Source organism: Eschrichtius robustus, chromosome 1 (genome assembly GCF_028021215.1).
Source record: "Eschrichtius robustus isolate mEscRob2 chromosome 1, mEscRob2.pri, whole genome shotgun sequence".
NCBI classification, from domain to species: domain Eukaryota; kingdom Metazoa; phylum Chordata; class Mammalia; order Artiodactyla; family Eschrichtiidae; genus Eschrichtius; species Eschrichtius robustus.
This window is the reverse complement of record NC_090824.1, coordinates 88,305,326-88,324,374: the sequence shown is the minus strand read 5'-3', so window position 1 is coordinate 88,324,374 and position 19,049 is coordinate 88,305,326. Positions and strand designations below refer to the sequence as shown.

The 19,049-nt window shown below is 45.5% G+C and overlaps 2 protein-coding genes across 2 annotated transcripts; both read left to right on the top strand.

Annotated features, from left to right (window-relative positions):
* Window positions 1-610: 610 nt before the first annotated feature.
* Window positions 611-1,178, top strand: LOC137759368 (large ribosomal subunit protein uL11-like). Its single transcript, XM_068535526.1, has one exon. The coding sequence runs from the start codon at window positions 641-643 to the stop codon at window positions 1,136-1,138; it is 498 nt and encodes a 165-aa protein (XP_068391627.1). The 5' UTR covers window positions 611-640; the 3' UTR covers window positions 1,139-1,178.
* Window positions 1,179-7,680: 6,502 nt separating this feature from the next.
* On the top strand, window positions 7,681-18,355 carry PPP1R14D (protein phosphatase 1 regulatory inhibitor subunit 14D). The gene is made up of 4 exons (XM_068535512.1): window positions 7,681-8,011; window positions 17,531-17,614; window positions 17,818-17,850; window positions 18,045-18,355. Exons 1-4 carry the CDS (start codon window positions 7,763-7,765, stop codon window positions 18,117-18,119), a joined length of 441 nt encoding a protein of 146 aa, XP_068391613.1. The 5' UTR covers window positions 7,681-7,762; the 3' UTR covers window positions 18,120-18,355.
* Window positions 18,356-19,049: the final 694 nt, after the last annotated feature.

Genomic DNA, 19,049 nt, shown 5'->3' with positions numbered 1-19,049 from the left:
ATCAAACCCAGGTCTTGGTAGTGAAAGCACAGAGTCCTAACCACTGAACTGCCAGGGAATTCCCTCAAAGGGGAATTTTTGGAGAATTTTGCTCATGTCCAAAATGCTCATGGGACTTCCCTGGTGGTCCAGCAGTTAAGACTACTTGCTCCCAATGCAGGTGACCCGGGTTCGATCCCTGGTCGTGGAACTAAAATCCCACATACCGCAACTAAGCCCATGCACCACAACTAGAGAAGCCCAAGTGCTGCAACTAGAGAAGCCCATGTGCTACAGTGAAGACCCAGAGCAGCAAATAAATAAATAAATTTTTAAAAAGTGAAATAGCTGCTTGGGAAATTAAAAAAAAAAATTGCTCACAATATTTCAGTGTGTTTGATAGTCTCTAAATGGTCACCAATGATCCACACCTGCTGGTATTCATGCTGTTGTGTGTGTAATCTCCTCCCCTTCAGCATGGCTGGACCTAGTGATTGGCTTCTGATGAATAGAACACAGCAAAAGTCATGGGATGTCACGTCCTAGATTAGGTTACAAAAAGACTGTGACTTGCTCTTGGCTTTCGGATCGGAGGAGGCCAAGGTGCAATTTTCTTCGGTCGTCCCGAATCCAGATTCATCCGACACCAGCTACCTCCACCATGCCGCCTAAGTTCAACCCCAACGAGATCAAAGTCGTGTACCTGAGGTGCACCGGTGGGGCAGTCAGTGCCACGTCTGCCCTGGCCCCCAAGATCGGCCCCCTGGGTCTGTCTCCAAAAAAAGTTGGTGATGACATCGCCAAGGCAACTGGTGATTGGAAGGGTCTGAGGATTACAGTGAAGCTGACCATTCAGAACCGACAGGCCCAGATTGAGGTGATACCTTCTGCCTCTGCCCTGATCATCAAAGCCCTCAAGGAATCACCAAGAGAAAGGAAGAAGCAGAAAAACATTAAGCACAGTGGAAACATGACTTTTGATGAGATTGTCAACATTGCCCGACAGATGCGGCATCAATCTTTAGCTAGAGAACTCTCTGGAACCATTAAAGAGATCCTGGGGGCCGCCCAGTCTGTGGGCTGCAATGTTGATGGCCACCACCCTCACGACATCATAGATGACATCCACAGTGGTGCGGTGGAATGCCCAGCTAGTTAAGCACTGCAAAGAAGAATAATAAAGGGTTATTTGACAACCAAAAAAAAAAAAGGGTGACTTCCATCTTGCCTACCCCCCCCCCCGCCCCCGCCCCTCAGTGCCCTGGCTCTTGTGGAAACCAGCTGCCATGTGTTGAGTAGCCCTCTAGAGAGCTCCACATGGCAGGGAACAGATGTCTGGCCAACGGTCCTGGCCCACACCTGGCTTGCACCCTTCTGAGACTCCCTGAGCCAGAAGAGCCAGCTAAGCCACCTACTAAAACAGTGATATAATAAATGCCTACTGTTTTAAGCTGATAAATATGGGGATAATTTGTTATGCAGCACTATAAAACTAACATATTCATTAACTAAAAAAATTAGGATATCAAACTATAAACGGTTTATTTGGTACAACCTTTCAGGGAGCTAATATGGCCATAACATCAAATTCCCCTACAAGTTCACACTTCCTTTGTCCTTGTAGTTCTGCCTCTAGAAAATCCGCTAAAGCGGGGGAGGGGGGAGTGGGGGTGGGAAGCATGCGATGCTAAAAAAAGGAATAGTTACAAGGATGTTCAGAGCAGCAATATTTATAATGGCAAAAAAATTGGTAGCAATCTATATATCTAATAGCAGGGGATTGAGTAACTAGATCATGGAATTGCCTCTAACAGAACAGGTTGGAAACTATTAGTGAGTCTTGAAAGCAAAGTGACTTGCCGTCAGCATTTGAAAAAATAAAATAAAGGTAAGTTTTGCTTCATAAGAAATTTTCATTTCGTGTTTGCATGTGTGTGTGTCATGAGGTTAAATGAATTTCTTACTCTGAGTCATGGTCCAAATTTTGAGAAACTGCAGTGTTGAAAAAAGATGTGTATAAAATTACTTAATGACACAAAAAGTATTCAAAATATAAGTTACAAAATAACACACATATGTTACAAAATGATCTAATTTTGTGAAAATCCAAACTAAGTAAATCTATATAAAAAGTGGAAAATATACCAAACATATCGTTTATACTTCTTATATCTATATTTTAGAATTTTCTACAATGAACATGTCTTTTTAAAAACTTTTTTTATTGAAGTATTGATAGATTTTTTAAAAATATTTTATTTATTTATTTGGTTGGGCCGGGTCTTAGTTGTGGCAAGTGAGCTCCTTAGTTGTGGCTCGCCAGCTCCTTAGTTGTGGCGTGCAAACTCTTAGTTGCGGCATGCACGTGGGATCTATTTCCCTCACCAGGGATCGAACCTGGGCCCCCTGCACTGGGAGCGTGGAGCCTTAACCAATGTGCCACCAGGGAAGTCCCGATAGTTTTTTTTTTTTTTTAATATTTATTTGGGGCTTCCCTGGTGGTGCAGTGGTTGAGAATCCACCTGCCAATGCAGGGGACACGGGTTAGATCCCTGGTCAGGGAAGATCCCACATGCTGCAGAGCAACTAAGCCTGTGCGCCACAACTACTGAGCCTGCATGCTGCAACTACTGAAGCCCACGCGCCTAGAGCCCATGCTCCGCAACAAGAGAAGCCACCGCAATGAGAAGCCCACGCACCGCAACAGAGTAGCCCCCGCTCACCGCAACTAGAGAAAGCCCGCGTGCAGCAATGAAGACCCAACTCAGCCAAAAATAAATAAATAAAATAAATTAATTTAAAAAAATATATATTTATTTGGCTGCAGTAGGGTCTTCGTTGCGGTGTGTGGGTTCTTCGTTGTGGTGCACAGGCTTCTCTAGTTGTGGTGCACGGACTCTCTAGTTGTGGCGAGTGGGTTCCAGAGTGCGCAGGCTTAGTTGACCTGCAGCATGTGGGATCTTAGTTCCCCGACCAGGTATTGAACCCGCAGTGTCCCCTGCATTGGAAGGTGGATTCTTAACCACTGGACCACTAGGGAAGTCCCTAAGGTATAGTTGATAGTTGATATACAATGTTGTATTAATTTCTGCTGTACAGCAAAGTGACTCAGTTATACACATATATATATTCTTTTTTATATTCTTTTCCATTATGGTTTATCCCAGGATATTGAATATAGTTCCCTGTGCTATACAGTGGGATCTTGTTGTTTATCCATTCTATGTGTAATAGTTTGCATCTACTAACCCCAAACTCCCAGTCCATCCCTCTCCCATCCCCGCTTCCCCTTGGCAACCACAAGTCTGTTATATCTGTGAGTCTGTTTCTGTTAAACTTATTTCTTGAATAATAAAGATAGTAGTTTTTAAAGTTTTCTAAATAATTATATATTATATATCATTTTCTCAACTATGTTAAATATATATGCATAGCCTGGTGGTGCAGTGGTTAAGAATCCGCCTGCCAATGCAGGGGACATGGGTTCGAGCCCTGGTCCGGGAAGATCCCACATGCCATGGAGCAACTAAGCCAGTGAGCCACAACTACTGAGCCTGCACTCTAGAGCCCGCGAGCCACAACTACTGAAGCCCGTGCTCCTAAAGCCTGTGCTCCGCAACAAGAGAAGCCACCGCAATGAGAAGCCTGTGCACCACAATGAATGCCCCTGCTCGCCACAACTAGAGAAAGCCCCCGTGCAGCAACAAAGACCCAAAGCAGCCAAAAATAAATAAATTTTTTAAAAAAATCGTTAAAAAAAAAGAGAATAGAAAGAAGCTTGCCAGAATGCTAGCAGTGGTGGTTTTGTGTGGCAGGATTATGGGAATTTTTAAATGTTTTAGAAAATTTAGAAATGTTTCTAAAATGAACATGCTTTTCTTTTATTATAAAAATTTTTAAGGACTTACCTGGTGGTCCAGTGGTTAAGACTTCTGCTGCAGGGGGCACGGGTACCCTGGTGGGGGAACTAAGATCTCACATGCTGCGTGACGTGGCTGAAAAATTAAAAAACAAAAATAAAAACAAAAATCCTGTCTAGTTCTGATGGGGTCTGCCTGCTGCTTGCTTGCTTTATTTATTTATTTATTTATTTATTTATTTATTTATTTATGGCTGTGTTGGGTCTTCGTTTCTGTGCGAGGGCTTTCTCTAGTTACGGCAAGTGGGGTCCACTCTTCATCGCGCTGCGCGGGCCTCTCACTATCGCGGCCTCTCTTGTTGCGGAGCACAGGCTCCAGACGCGCAGGCTCAGTAGTTGTGGCTCACGGGCCTAGTTGCTCCGCGGCATGTGGGATCTTCCCAGACCAGGGCTCGAACCGGTGTCCCCTGCATTGGCAGGCAGATTCTCAACCACTGCGCCATCAGGGAAGCCCCCTGCTGCTTATTTTATCCCACCACTGGACCCAGGCCAGGCCAGGCCAGGAGAGCAGGGCAGACACCCTTGCCTCTGCCCAGGCCTGCACCCTCTTTATTTCCCCACCATGATATGATCCTGTGGTCCTGGTGGTTTTTCTTCACATCTTATCTTGAAACTTGAGTTCCCTTATCTTGGGCAAACTTACTGATGAATAGTGACACTCGAAGGTCAATTCTGAGATGGAAGAATGTAAATAAGGAGGCTTACACTGTAAATAATGGGCATAACTCATTTGTGTACCATCGAGCTTCACTGGGGCCATGTTGTGTGCTCATGCAGAATCTCACCAACCCCCAGTTTACAGATGAGGAAATATGCTCGGAGAGGCCCCATGCATGAACCTGTCTGTGTTCCTGTGTAGGCATTCATGAAGTTTGCATATTCCAATCCATCGCCAAGTTCTGTTAAATATTACCCCCTAAATAGCTCTCCAATCTGTCCACTTCTCACTATCACCAACGCTACCTCCCCCAGTCAAGCCCTACAGCAATGGCCTCCCAACCGACCTCCAGGACTTCTGTGCCCTCTGATCCTCTCTGTAGTCAATAGCTAAGGCGATATTTTGGAAATTTAAATCTGAACTCGTCAGTCTACCCAACCACCCTTGCTTAAGATTTTGCAGTTACTCCCAACGCTCTTAGGATAGAGACAAAACTCCTTAACATGGTTGACAGGGCCCTATGTAGATGCCTCCACCCTGTCTGCCTCATGGCTCGCTTTTGCCTCCCTCATCTCTTTGTTCCACCTCCATTGACCTTCTCTAGTCCCTTGTACTCACCCTCTTTCTCCTGTCACAGGGCCTTTGCATATGCTGTGCCTTCTGCCAATTCCACTCCTGCTGGCCCCTGTACCTAGTTAACTCCTACTCATCCTTCAGAACTCAGTCCAAATGTTACCGCTTGCTAGGTCACACCCACACTGGACATTCTATATCTCCTCTTACCTTTTCTTCAGATCATTAAATACAGTTGCAGTTTTACATTTATTTGATTAGTTGGTTAATGTTTGTTTATTTTTACACTAGACTGTAAGTTCCATGAAAACAGAGACTGTGTCTTTTTTGGATCACCAATCACTAGTACTGAGTATAATATTTGGCCTACGAGAAGAGCTCATAAAATCTTTGTTAAATGAATGAGTTAATGAATGAACAAAACCCATAGACTCTTCTGATCTGGTTCCTTTTCCTGAAAGGGCTCCCAAACGCTTCAGAAGACAGAAATGGAAGAGGGAGGGAACAACCATAATAATGCCTATCACAGAATATAACAGGTCATCAAGGTAAGAGCTGAGTCTACAGGCTGTATTTTAGAGGCCTCCCTACCCCCTTCTTATTGCCACCTTCTTCCAAAGAGGACCAGGAAGGAAGCCACTGCAGAGAAATTCCAGGGCCAGCCTTTGACGGACAGAGCCTCACGAGGAAGGCAGGGAGGATGAGAAGGCAAAGAAAGGAAGGGAAGGGATGTCTATTGAGAAGGGACTCTGTTTTGGATATCAGGCTGAATGTTTACATACATCATCTCATTTAATCCTCTCCAAAACCCCATTTTGCAGATGAGAAAACAGACTCAGGTTGTGAAATTTGAGGGTTATTAAACCAATACAGGGCAAAGCTGGGTTTGAACTCGGATCTGTCAGCCTTCCTCTGAAGCCTGGGCTTTTCCAGGCTACCATCCTGGCCTCCAGCCCTCAAACATCTCCCTCACCCTGTTAACTTAGGACCTAAAATTTCATCATTAAAGACTCATCCATTGGCCTGTGTCTAAAACTCTTTTAGGAGTCAGTGTATGAAGTTGATACTTTGGAAACAGAAACTCAGCATCATAAAGGCAACCACTACAAGACCTAAAAAGAAATACATAAAAGAAAAACAAAGAAATACATAAACAAAAATTAGAATATGCAAAGGAAAGGGGATGAGGGAGCATGAGTGAGGGAGTTAAATCTCTCATCGTTCATACTGAGGAGAGAAGAGATACTGTCTAAAATGGACAAATTTATGATATTACACAAAGGGATAATGGTGATCTCAGGAGAACTAAAAGCAGAAGCTGTTGGTTGGGTTCCCTCTAGGTAGTGGAACTGGGGAGAAGAGAGACACTTTCATTTTTTATTTGTCCTTCTGAGCTGTTCATTAAAAAAAAAAATTATAGTAGTATTCTGTTGTGTAACTTTTCTAAAAAGTTTTGAAATTTTTGTTACAAAAGACTAAACAAACAAAAACACCCTTCCTTTATTTATTTATTTTGTAATTTATTTATTTTTGGCTGTGTTGGGTCTTTGTTGCTGTGCGCAGGCTTTCTCTAGTTGCGGTGAGCGGGGGCTACTCTTCGTTGCAGTGTGTGGACTTGTTGCAGTGGCTTCTCTTGTTGCGGAGCACGGACTCTAGGCAAGCGAGCTTCAGTAGTTGTGACACGCGGGCTTAGTTGCTCCGCGGCATGTGGGATCTTCCCGGACCAGGGCTCAAACCCGTCTCCCCTGCCTTGGCAGGCGGATTCTTAACCACTGCGCCACCAGGGAAGTCCAAAAACACCCTTCCTTTAGAACGCAAGTATGCCTAGAAGTAATAGTCCTTGACAGCTGGGTAAATGTTAGGTCTGCAGGGTTCCTCTGTGTCAGGAAGGACGTGAGTCAAGGGAGGGTCATGGGATGATAAACATGGCTTCCTAAGCAGTTGCCTCTGGGAAATGGGCTTGGGAGAAAAGCTCGCCTTTGCAAACATACAGGGCCAGGGTAGTGCCTCTTCTCTCACATCCCTAAAGGCAGCTCACACTCAGACACAGAGAATACTGACCCCATTAGGGCCAGAGATAACCACCCCTCTAATTATCCCTGAGGCGACTCTGCCATCAGCAGCACCACTCTCTGAGCAGGAGCCCTTGCCAGCCAGGGACCCTACTCCTGCAGGATCCGTGTGACCGCAGCTTCTGGGGGCCCAGGTGGATCTAGGCCAGGAAAGTGAGATGCTGAGGACTCTCAGGTGAGTATGACTCGGGTCAGAGCCCCACATCCCTCAGGACCCTCTTCTGAGGGCCTCAGAAGGGCCTCTTCCTCCTCCGGAGGCATGGCATCCTCTTGACCTTTGCTTGGTATATCACTCGGTCCCAGCAGCTGCAGAAAGGGTGGCCGGGGCACGGCTCAGGAGTGCCACTCACTAGCAGCCAGGAGCCAAAAGACTGGCATTCCCAGCACTAGCCAAAGGCCTGTTGATCTTTGACCCCCACCACTGCAGGAGCTTTGGCCCTCCCTCCTGCCTGCCTTCCTTTCTTCCCTGCTGGCCTCGCCCTCTGTTCTGTCTCCTCATTCCCTGGCTCTCTTGCTCTGACTGGCAGTTTTTCCCAGCTCCTTGATCAAACCAATCCTTCCATGCTGTCTTCAAGCCCTGCTTCCTGCACGTCTCCCAACCCGGACAAGCAGAATCCAAGTAAGAAGGTCCAGTGGGCTTCTGGGAGGAGGAGGACGTCATCCACAGACTCAAAGTCCCAGTCCGACCCCTCCAAAGCGTCCAGGTCCCGGAAACTCAGCCGGCTGACGGTGAAGTATGACCGGGGGCAGCTCCAGAGCTGGCTGGAGATGGAGCAGTGGGTGGACGCCCAGGTTCAGAATCTCTTCCAGGTGGGTAAGACACCGCGGGCCGGGGGACCGGGAGAGAGCCTGCTCTGAGGCCTCAGGAGGAGCCGGAGGGCAGATGAGGCATGCTCCCATGGAGACGTTTTTCCCCACAGGTGAAGCATGGGTTTGCAGTCCTGAAATCTGCCTCCCTCTGGTCTGGGCTCTGCCTCGCACTCTCTACATAATCTGGGGCAGGTCTTTTAACATCCCTGAGACTTAGTTTCCTAATCTATAAAATGGGGCTATCAATGCCTGTCGTATCCCTTTTGTAGGACTTTTTGAGGCTCAGATGAGATAGTAGAGGAGTTATTTTTCTTTATTTTATGTCTTTATTTACTTTCAACCTCAACACACATACACGTCTAGAGCGACATTGTTCATTCCTGTAGCTGTCAGCCATGTGTAGCTATTTAACTTTAAACTGATGAAAATTAAATTAAAAGGTCAGTTCTTCAGTCACACTAGCCACATTTCAAGTGCCCCATACATCCAGGTGGCTAGTGGCTACCAAGTTGCCAGCACAGATACAGAACATTTCCATCATCTCAGAACAGATAGTGCTGGACTAGAATGTCAAAGTGACCAATAGCGAACGCTAATACCAGCACCTGACCTAGCCTTGGCCCTGGCTCTGACTGACTCCCCTCAACCCCACCCTGGGAGAGTAGCCCTTTTTTTTTTTTACCTAGATACCTCCTAATCAGGATCCTAGTGTAGTAACAAATGCTGCTCCAACAACAAGAATAACATTTTGAGCACTTAACTCTGTGCTAGGCACAGTGCCCAGCACCTGACTTGTGTTATTTCATTCAGCCCTCCCCACAAGTCCATTAGGTAGGTACGGTTTACAGTGGAGGAAATGGAGGCTTAGAAATGTTGAGTAACTAGCCCAAGGTCACACCACTAGGGAGCCCAGGGACCAGGAGCTGCAGCTGGGGCTCTGCCTGTAGCACCTGAGCGTTTATTCAAGCTGCTAGTGGTTCTCCACACCTGAAGTACTTCAGTAATAATCCGATGCCCCAGCTGCATTTCAACTGAATTTCAATCTACTAGGGTGGGGCCCAGGCACTGGTTTTTTTCATAAGCTCCACTGCTGATTGTAGCATGTGGCTGGCGAGAGCCACGTACCAAGCCAGAGACCACAGTCCTCCTTGTCCACATGCCATGGTCCTTGTTTCTCTCCTTCCTTACTCAGGTCCTGTCTTTTCTTCTGGGGGCAGCAAGGGCTTGTGATTCTTCCAGGTAAGGTCTGTGTCAGTGGTCCTGTGGTTGGGGGCGGGGAAGAGTGATGCAGGTGGCCCAGGGTGTCTTGTGAGTCTCACTGTGTCATGTGTTGGTTTGGTCCAGGTGTTGACGGTGTCCCTGGCAGCATCCTGAGCCACTCGCAGAGGGGAGAGAGATGCCCTAGAACTGGGAGCAGGACAGGCAAACTTTCTCGGCCTATGTGTACTCTCACCTTGCAGGACATCTCCACTGCCCTTCATTCCTGCCAGCACCCTCCCTCTCTGGATCAGTTTCAATTTCATACTGTTGTGCCCTTGTATAAAAAGTCTCATATCTCAGACACCTCAGGGCAAAGATCAAGGCAGGGGGAAAGCTGTAAAATAATGAGCTCATAACACTGGAAAACAGGACATGTGGGAGGACCGCTCCCAGGCAATGATTGTAATAAAATACCTGGTCTACAGTTGTCATGGCAATTGTCCAAAGGTGCCAGGTGGCAGTTCCTCTTCTAATCCCTGCCCTTTTCAGCAGGAAGCAGGCAAGTGGCTGGGGAAGCCCCAGGTGGCTGGTCATCTTGGGCAGAGGTTGAGGTAACCCAGTCTCCAGGCTTACCCTGCCTCAGTTCTTCCTTCTTAGAGCCCCTCTCCACCCACTGGGACTCCCCACCACATGCCCACCTTGGGTAGCACCACTGGGAATGGTTCCAGGAGTGGGTTGTGTCACTATTTGTTTAGTTTAGTGGGACCCAACCTTCCTTTGTTGGAGCACCCACCTCTTCTCACTGGGTGTGCAGCCTACTTTAGGGTCTTGTGAAAAGCCAAGTCTGGGTTCAACAAAACAAACTGACTTGGGGGCCTGGAGCTCCTGTTGTCCAGAAATGGAGTGTGGGTTTGGCTTCTAAGCAGGGACTTAAACACTCATGAGTTTCTCCTATTTTAAGGAGACTCTTGTTTAACAATATGCCCCCTTTTTGTTACCATCCCTATTTCCTGTCTCCTTTACAAGGCTCCTTAAAGGATTTGTACCAACTCAGAGGCTTTACCTACTTTTTCCTTTCCTATCACTATTCAAACCACTGGATTCTGACTTCTGTTCCCACCACTCTATTGAGACCTCTTGGCAAAGTCACCAATCACCACCTTGGGGCTAAATCTAGTGTACACATCAGCAGGGGACACTGTTGACCACCCCAGAGTTTTGAAACATTCCTTTCCTATAGCTTACATGATACCATGCATTTTGATGCAGCCCTTTTGATGTGATGACATTTTAAGAAACAATCTATTAAACTTACAACTTTAAAAATGTATTGTCAGGAATTCCCTGGCGGTCCAGTGGTTAGGACTCGGAGCTTTCACTGCCATGGGCCCAGGGTCGATCCCTGGTCAGGGAACTAAGATCCTGCAAGCAGTGAGACCAAAGGAAAAAAAAAGTATATATACATATATATATATATATATATATATACTTATATATATATGGTCAATGAAATGTGAAACAAACATTTGTTAGCTAATCTCTGAACTTTACTCGATTGCTGGTTTCTATGGCAGAGAGATCAGGAGTAAGGGGACAGAGTATGGAGTGGAGCTGAGAAAGGGGTCAAATCAGGCAGCATCTGTCAGGAAACCACCACATGTAATACAGAGTCACAAGATGACCGTACTCGTTCACCTCGGTCAGAGTTGTTTGATATATCTGCTCATTTTCTGAGGATTCAAAAAATACTTGAGGGAAAGAATATTTTGGATTATGATTTGAGCACATATTCTCAATACCAGACTGCAGTGACAATCTGACTCTCAGTGATATACATACCCTATGTTCAGTATACGTATAGTTAATGTCATAAATGATATAAAATGGTTTTGGGAGCAGGACTAATCCTTTTTTAGAGGTGGAGCGCTAATCGTTAGAATGTATTTTTATTATTTGGCCCCAGGATCCACCTTCTGGGATTCCAATTACACATATGTTAGACCACTTGATATGGTCCTACAGGTCACCAAAGTTCTATGCTGTTCTTTTCTTTTCTACTAGTTTTTTTCTCTCCATGCTTCATTTTGGCTAGTTTATTTTGCTATTTCTTTAAGTTTAAATGGTATTGTTTTTTCTGTAGTGTCAAATATGCTGTTAATTCCATTCAGTAGAATTTTTCTTTAAAATATTTTATTTTTTCATCTCTAGATGCTTCACTTGGTTTTTTCTCATGTCTTCCATTTCTCTCATTACTATGTTCATGTTTTCCTCATTTGCTAATTCCATCATCTCTGTCATATCTGATCTGCTTCTATTAATTGATTTTTTCTCCTGCTTATAGGTCACATGTCCTGCTTCTTGGCATGATTAGTGATTTTTTTTTATAGATTTATTTTTATTTAATTAATTAATTTATCTATTTTTGGCTGCATTGCGTCTTCCATTGCTGTGTGTGGGCTTTCTCTAGTTGCAGCGAGTGGGGCCTACTCTTCGTTGTAGTGCGAGGGCTTCTCATTGTGGTGGCTTCTCTTGTTGCGGAGCACAGGCGCTAGGTGCGCAGGCTTCAGTAGTTGTGGCACACGGGCTTCAGTAGTTGTGGCTCACGGGCTCTAGAGCACAGGCTCAGTAGTTGTGACGCACGGGCTTAGTTGCTCCATGGCATGTGGGATCTTCCCGGACCAGGGATCAAACCCATGTCCCCTGCATTGGCAGGTGGATTCTTAACCACTGCGCCACCAGAGAAGCCCTGTGACTAGTGATTTTTGATTGGATGCTGGACATTGTGAATTTTACGTTGTTGGATTTTTTTTCTTCCTTTAGAGTGTTGGACTTTGTTCTAGGATGCAGTTTAGCTACTTGTGGTTCAGTTTGATCCTTCTGAAGCTTGTTAAGTTCTGTTGGGGTGAGTATAGAGTAGCCTTTAATCTAGGAAATAATTTACCCCCCAAGTAAAGCAGGGCCCTCCTGAGGTCTCTCCTGAATTCCTGTATGATTGGTGACGACTGTCCACTCTGAGTGGAAATTGATTTGTTTCAGTCCTCTGTGGGGTCTGGGAAGTGTTCATCTCTGTGCCCACAGTGCCTCATAGTACCTGGCTTTGTGAAATTTTACCCTGTGAATGTGTATCTTGTGTTCAGCAAAGACTCAGGAGAACCCTTATGCAGATTTCTGGAGGTCTCTTTCTTCATCACTCCCTCCTCTGCAGAACTCTGGCAACTTCCAGCCACCTCAGCCCCGAATTCTGGTATCTGTCATATCAATTTAGTATGACCACTGTGCTCTGCTTGGGATCTCCCTCTCTGCTCTGTGGTCTGGAAATTGCCTCCAGGAAGAAATCCAGGACAATTATAGAATTTACCTCTTTCATTTCCTTTCTTTCCCAGGTAGTGCTGAGCTATGTGTGTGTAAAGTCTGAAAACACTTTTCCTATATTTTTGTCCAGTTTTCTAGGTACTTATGTTGAGAGAATAAATCCAGTCCTTGTTACTCCATCATCAGAAGTATAAACATCTTGTTAACTCCTATTCAGCCTTCAGGTCTCAGATTAGAGGTCACCTCTTCCTGGAAGCCTTCCTAAACCCCAGGCTTGGTTAGGTTCCCCTTCCATGTGCTCCCATAGTGTCTCATCAGAGGGCTTATTGCCCTGTATTATAACTGCCATTTGACTTGTCTGTATCCCTCAGGAGACTATAAGCTTTTCAAGGGCAAGATCATGTCTGTCTGTCTTTGCTGTTATGGCCCCATCACAATGCTTGGTGCATAGCATGCTCTCAATAAATATGCATTTAATGAATGAATGCTAAATCAGATGAGCTAGAAACCAAGGAAGCAAAGGGGAGAGTCTAGAGTTTAGGGTGAAAGAACTAACTTAGAACCCTAGCACTGTTTATTTTTAAAATGGTATAGAAAGACCAAAACTGTTAACAGTGGTTACCCATTGGCAGTGGAAGGAATGAGAGGGTGAGGCATCTTTTCTCTTTCTTTCTTTTCTTTTTCTTTTTTTTAAATATTTTTAAATTAATTAATTAATTAATTTATGGCTGCGTTGGGTCTTTGTTGCTGTGTGCGGGCTTTCATTGTGGCGGCTTCTTTCTTCGCAGAGCACGGGCTCCAGGTGCGCAGGCCTCAGTAGTTGTAGCTCGCGGGCTCTAGAGCGCAGGCTCAGTAGTTGTGGCACATGGGCTTAGCCACTCCACGGAATGTGGGATCTTCCCCAACCAGGGCTTGAACCTGTGTCCTCTGCATTGGCAGGCGGATTCTTAACCACTGCGCCACCAGGGAAGCCCTTTCTTTATTTTCTAAATCAACTTTACTGAAGTCTAATGGCAGACAACAAAATTTGCCTGTTTTTGAAGTGTACATTTGAATGCACTTCGCCATATATAACCACTACCCCATCAAGATATGGAACATTTCCACCATCCAAAAAGTTCTTCAAATAGCACTTACTTGTTTTTGTTTTTTTTTTAAACAGAGAGGGAATTTTTTTAAAACAAGTTTATTTTATTATTTGTTATTTATTATTATTTATTTATTTGGCCATACCGTGTAGCATGTGGGATGTTAGTTTACCCACCATGGATCAAACCTATGCGCCCTGCAATGGAAGCATGGTGTCTTAACCACTGGACTGCCAGGGAAGTCCCAGCACTTACTTTTTTAAAAAAATTAATTAATTAACTTATTTTGGCTGCGTTGGGTCTTCGTTGCTGCACATGGGCTTTCTCTAGTTGTGGTGAGCGGGGGCTACTCTTTGTTGCAGTGCACGGGCTTCTCACTGTGGTGGCTTATCTTGTTGCGGAGCACAGGCTCTAGGCATGCAGGCTTCAGTAGTTGTGACGCACGGGCTCAGTAGTTGTGGATCATGGGCTCTAGAGCACAGGCTTAGTAGTTGTGGCTCACGGGCTTAGTTGCTCCGTGGCATGTGGGATCTTCCCAGACCAGGGCTCGAACCCGTGTCCCCTGCATGGGCAGGTGGATTCTTAACCACTGTGCCACCAGGGAAGTCCCCAGAACTTACTTTATTTATTTATTTATTTATGGCTGCATTGGGTCTTCGTTGCTGTACGTGGGCTTTCTCTAGTTGAGGCGAATGGGGGCTACTCTTCGATGCGGTGCATAGGCTTCTCATTGCAGTGGCTTCTCTTGTTGCAGAGCATGGGCTCTAGACGTGCAGGCTTCAGTAGTTGTAGCTCGTGGGCTCAATAGTTGTGGCTTGCAGGCTCTAGAGCACAGGCTCAATAGTTGTGGTGCACGGGCTTAGTTGCTCCGTGGCATGTGGGATCTTCCCGGACCAGGGCTTGAACCCGTGTCCCCTGCATTGGCAGGCGGATTCTTAACCACTGCGCCACCAGGGAAGTCCCCAGCACTTACTTTTAAACACATTATACAACTAAATTACTTAGTGCATCTGTTTTTATTATGTCTCCTCAACTGCCCCTAACATGTAGGGTCTTTGAGGGCAGGATCTTTGTTTTGCTGACTGAAGTTCCCAAGTTCACAGTGCCAGGTTAACAGTAGCCACTGGACACATATTTGTTGAATAAATAGATTCCAAAGGATTAGATAATCAGAAAAGGTGAAATTATCAAATCTCTAAAATAATGTAAAGGTGAATATCAAATATTTATCCAAGTTAGTATGGGAAGAACTTGCTAAGCATTTGAAAAAAAAAAAAGGAAGCAAAAGTCAAACTGGAAAAGACCATTACATTCAACTATATAATACACCTATTTCCCCAGTGACTCCCCGAAACGATATTTCCATGACACATGAAATGTTAGAGCTAATCTGAATTAAAAACAAAACAAAATAAAACAAAAACTTCTTAAATCAGTTAAAAAACCTCAACAACCCAATAGAAAAATGGAGAAGGCAGCAGTTCTTGAAGTGTGTTCTGGTGATCCCGGGCATTCCCAAGACCCTTTCAGGGGGTCCATGATTATTTTCATAAATGATGCAAGATGTTGTTTGCCTTTTAAACTATATTGATATTTGCACTGATGATGCAAAAGCAATGGTGGACCTTCCCATGAGTCAAGAAAATTGCACCAGCCTGTACTAGAAGTCATGTTCTTCCCCACCAGGCCACTTTCACTTAAGAAAGTCCCTGATGAAGCCGTACAGAATTATTAGGTTTATTAAATCTTTGTCCTTGAGTTTACATCTTAAATTTTTAAAAAGCATTTTTATTAAAGTGTAATTGACATTTTTTTCAGGTGTACAACATAATGATTTGATATTTGTGTATATTGCAAAATGATCACCATAATAAGCCTAGTTAACATTTGTCATCATACACAGTTCCAAAAATATTTTGTTGTCTTGTGAAGAGGACTTTTAGGATTTACTCTTTTAGCAACTTTCAAATATGTAGTACAATATTATTAATTCTAGTCACCATGCTGTACATTAGATCCCCAGGACTTATTTATTTTATATCTGGACGTTTGTACCTTTTGATCAGCTTTACCCATTTTGCCTACCCCCACCCCCGCCTCTGGCAACCACCAATCTGTCCTCTGTATCTATGAGTTCATTTTTTGTTTTGTTTTTTAAATTCCACATATAAGTGAGATCATACAGTATTTGTTTTTCTTTGATTTATTTCACTCAATGAAACGCCCTCAAGGTCCATCCATGTTGTTGCACAGCGCAGGATTTCTTTTTCTTTTTTTTTTTTATTGATGGCTGAATAGTATTCCAGTGCATGTATATACACCACATCTTCTTTATCCATTCACCCATCCATGGACACTTGGGTGGTTTCCGTATCTTGGCTATTGCAAATAATGCTGCAGTGAAAATGGGGGTGTATATCTCTCTCTCTCTTTTTTTAAATTAATTAATTAATTTTTGGCTGCGTTGGGTCTTCGTTGCTGCACTCGGGCTTTCTCTTGTTGTGGCGAGAGGGGGCTACTCTTTGTTGTGGTGCACAGGCATCTCATTGCGGTGACTTCTCTTGTTACGGAGCACAGGCTCTAGGCGCGCGGGCTTCAGTAGTTGCAGCACGCGGGCTCAGTAGTTGTGGCTCGCGTGCTCCAGAGCGCAGGCTCAGTAGCTGTGGCACCCAGGCTTAGTTGCTGCGTGGCATGTGGGATCTTCCCGGACCAGGGCTCAAACCCATGTCCCCTGCATTGGCAGGCGGATTCTTAACCACTGCGCCACCAGGGAAGTCTGGGGGTGTATATATCTTTTTGAATTAGTGTTTACATTTTCTTTGGATAAATATCCAGAAGTGGAATTCCTGGGTTATATGGTAGTTCTATTTTTAATTTTTTTATTATTATTTTTTAATTAATTAATTAATTTTTGGCTGCATTGGGTCTTCGCTGCTGCGTGCGGGCTTTCTCTAGTTGCAGCGAGTGGGGACTACTCTTCGTTGTGGTGCACAGGCTTCTCATTGCGGTGGCTTCTCTTGTTGTGGAGCATGGGCTCTACATGTGTGGGCTTCAGTAGTGTGGCACGTGGGCTTAGTTGCTCCGTGGCATGTGGGATCTTCCCGGACCAGGGCTCAAACCCGTGTCCCCTGTGTTGGCAGGCGGATTCTTAACCACTGCGCCACCAGGGACGACCCTTATTTTGGAACATTTTATAATCTATAACAGAAACCCTGTACCAGCTAGTGGTCACATCCCATTCCCCACCACCGCCACTCCCAGCATTAGGCAACCACTAATCCACTTTGTGTCTCTATAGATTTACCTATTCTGGACATTTCATACAATTTGAATCATATAATATGAAGCCTTTTGTAACTGGCTTCTTTCACTAACATGTTTTCAAGGTTAATCCATGTTGTGGCATGAATCACTACTTTGTTCCTTCTTATTGCTGAAAAATATTGTATGGCTACATCATATTTTATTTATCCATTCACCAGTTGATGGACATTTGAATATGAATAATGCTGCTGTGAACATTCATATGGACATATGTGGATGTATGTTTTCACTTCTCTTGGGAATAGACCTATGAGTGGAATTGTTGGGTCAGATGATAACTCTATATTTAACATTTTAAGGAACTGCCAAATTATTTTCCAAAGCATCTGCACCATTTTGCATCCCTACTAACAATGTTTATAACTATTGAAATTAAACAGATACTCTTTTTAAAGAACCCTAGACTGTTTCAGGTAGAACATAGTAGTTATTCAGTAACTGTTGAATAAAAGGATGAATGGGGTGGTTTGAGTAAGGTGAGGAGAGGAACTGAACATGGGAAATAGAGTGGGAGATGGGTGAACCTCTGACAGTTAACTGTCACCCCAGCACCAGCTAGCCAGGCTCCTCTGAGCCCCGTGTGATTCCTAAACAGGATCAACCAACTCCTTCTGAGCCTGAGATCGACCTGGAGGCTCTCATGGAACTATCCACAGAGGAGCAGAAGACTCAGTTGGAGGTAGAATGGGGGGCCAGGCCCCAGGCCCAGGGGTTGGGGGATGGAAGCTGGGCTTGGACCAAGGGGAGCCCAAGAACCCAGGTTCTGCCTCCCCATCTGTGTGGGGAGAACCAATTCAGAGGGGAGAATTCCTGGGAGACTGACTGGGGACTCATGACAAAGTGCTGTGGCTTGGGGACTCACTCTCTGCTTTCTTCCACCAGGCTATTCTCCAAAACTGCCCCCGCCCCACAGAGGTAAGGGATGCTCTATTAGTCTGGGGGTAAGAGGAGGCCCAGTGGGACGGCAGCTAGTGAAGAGGAAAGCTTGGTCCTGGGTCCTTCTCCCCTTCCCTGACTCTGATGCGATGGGGTCAGGTGGAGACTAGGGAGAGCAGTGTGGTGGGTGGGTGTGACCCCATGCCTTGATCTCACCCCTGTTTCTTTCTCAGCCTTTTATCTCTGAGCTGCTCAGTCAACTCAAGAAACTTCGGAGACTCAGTCGGCCTCAGAAACAAGCCTTGTGAGGCTACCTTCACCAGCTTCAGCACTGCCAGGTCTGCCCTGAACCCCTGGATCCTGGGCTGAGAGGGAAACAGCTCCTTGGGACACAGACAAGGAACATGGAGAGTGAGGAGGGACATCTGGACACCCCTGTCTATGTGCAGTCACAGCTAATTCCTGTCAGCTGGGCTTTCTGGGAGCCAGTCATGGCTATGGCCCAGTGCTTTCCTCGGCAGCTGAGTGAATAAAACCTTCAGGAGCCCCAGCTGAATGGAGTGTGGAGCATATCTGTGCTGAGGGATGGAGGAGGGAGGGACTGAAGTGTTATACCATAAGGCCAGCATCCTGAGTCACTAGGCTGTATCCACATACCTCACCCATCTGTCCATCCATCCATCCATCCACCCAGGGCTTGAGAATTCAAAGATAAAAGTCACAGTTCTGCGTCAGAGAAATCACCATCAAGCAAGGCCTGGAGGCCAAGCAGAAGGCACCTGGCTAAGAGACACAGCATCCTGACATCACCAATAGGAACCCAAGTGGCAAAGACCCATAGGAGAGGTAACAGGAAAAAAACTAGCTGGGTTTGGGGGCCTCAGGGAAAGCTACACCCTCTTCCCTCACTAAATGATTCAGGAGACCTCAGGCTGAGGACTCTTTCTTGAACCAGCTCCAAGCCAGAGGCAGAAAGAGAAAAAGCAGGGGCTAAGCAGAGGGGTGTAAAGGGTATAGGCTCAAAGGCCAGGAATCAGGTCAGAAGGAAGTTGGTGGGAACAGACACTGGGTCTGAATGGCACGTGGGTTGGGACAGGAGCCCTGGAGGTGGCATCCTTTGGGAGTAAGGCAGGAAGCAGGGTATGCATTCACTGCTTGTGCATGCAGTGTTTGAGTACGGTGGGGCCAGGGGGCTAAGCTGGGCTGCCCAGAGCAGGATGCACAGTTCAGTTCAGTTC

Excerpts from the sequence above, each read along its gene's own strand:
- PPP1R14D (XM_068535512.1), top strand. The coding sequence starts at position 7,763 with ATGCTGTCTTCAAGCCCTGCTTCCTGCACGTCTCCCAACCCGGACAAG. Across the intron at positions 8,012-17,530 it reads AGGTTCAGAATCTCTTCCAG|GATCAACCAACTCCTTCTGA; the intron begins GTGGGTAAGACA and ends ATTCCTAAACAG. Across the intron at positions 17,851-18,044 it reads ACTGCCCCCGCCCCACAGAG|CCTTTTATCTCTGAGCTGCT; the intron begins GTAAGGGATGCT and ends TTTCTTTCTCAG.
- LOC137759368 (XM_068535526.1), top strand. The coding sequence starts at position 641 with ATGCCGCCTAAGTTCAACCCCAACGAGATCAAAGTCGTGTACCTGAGG.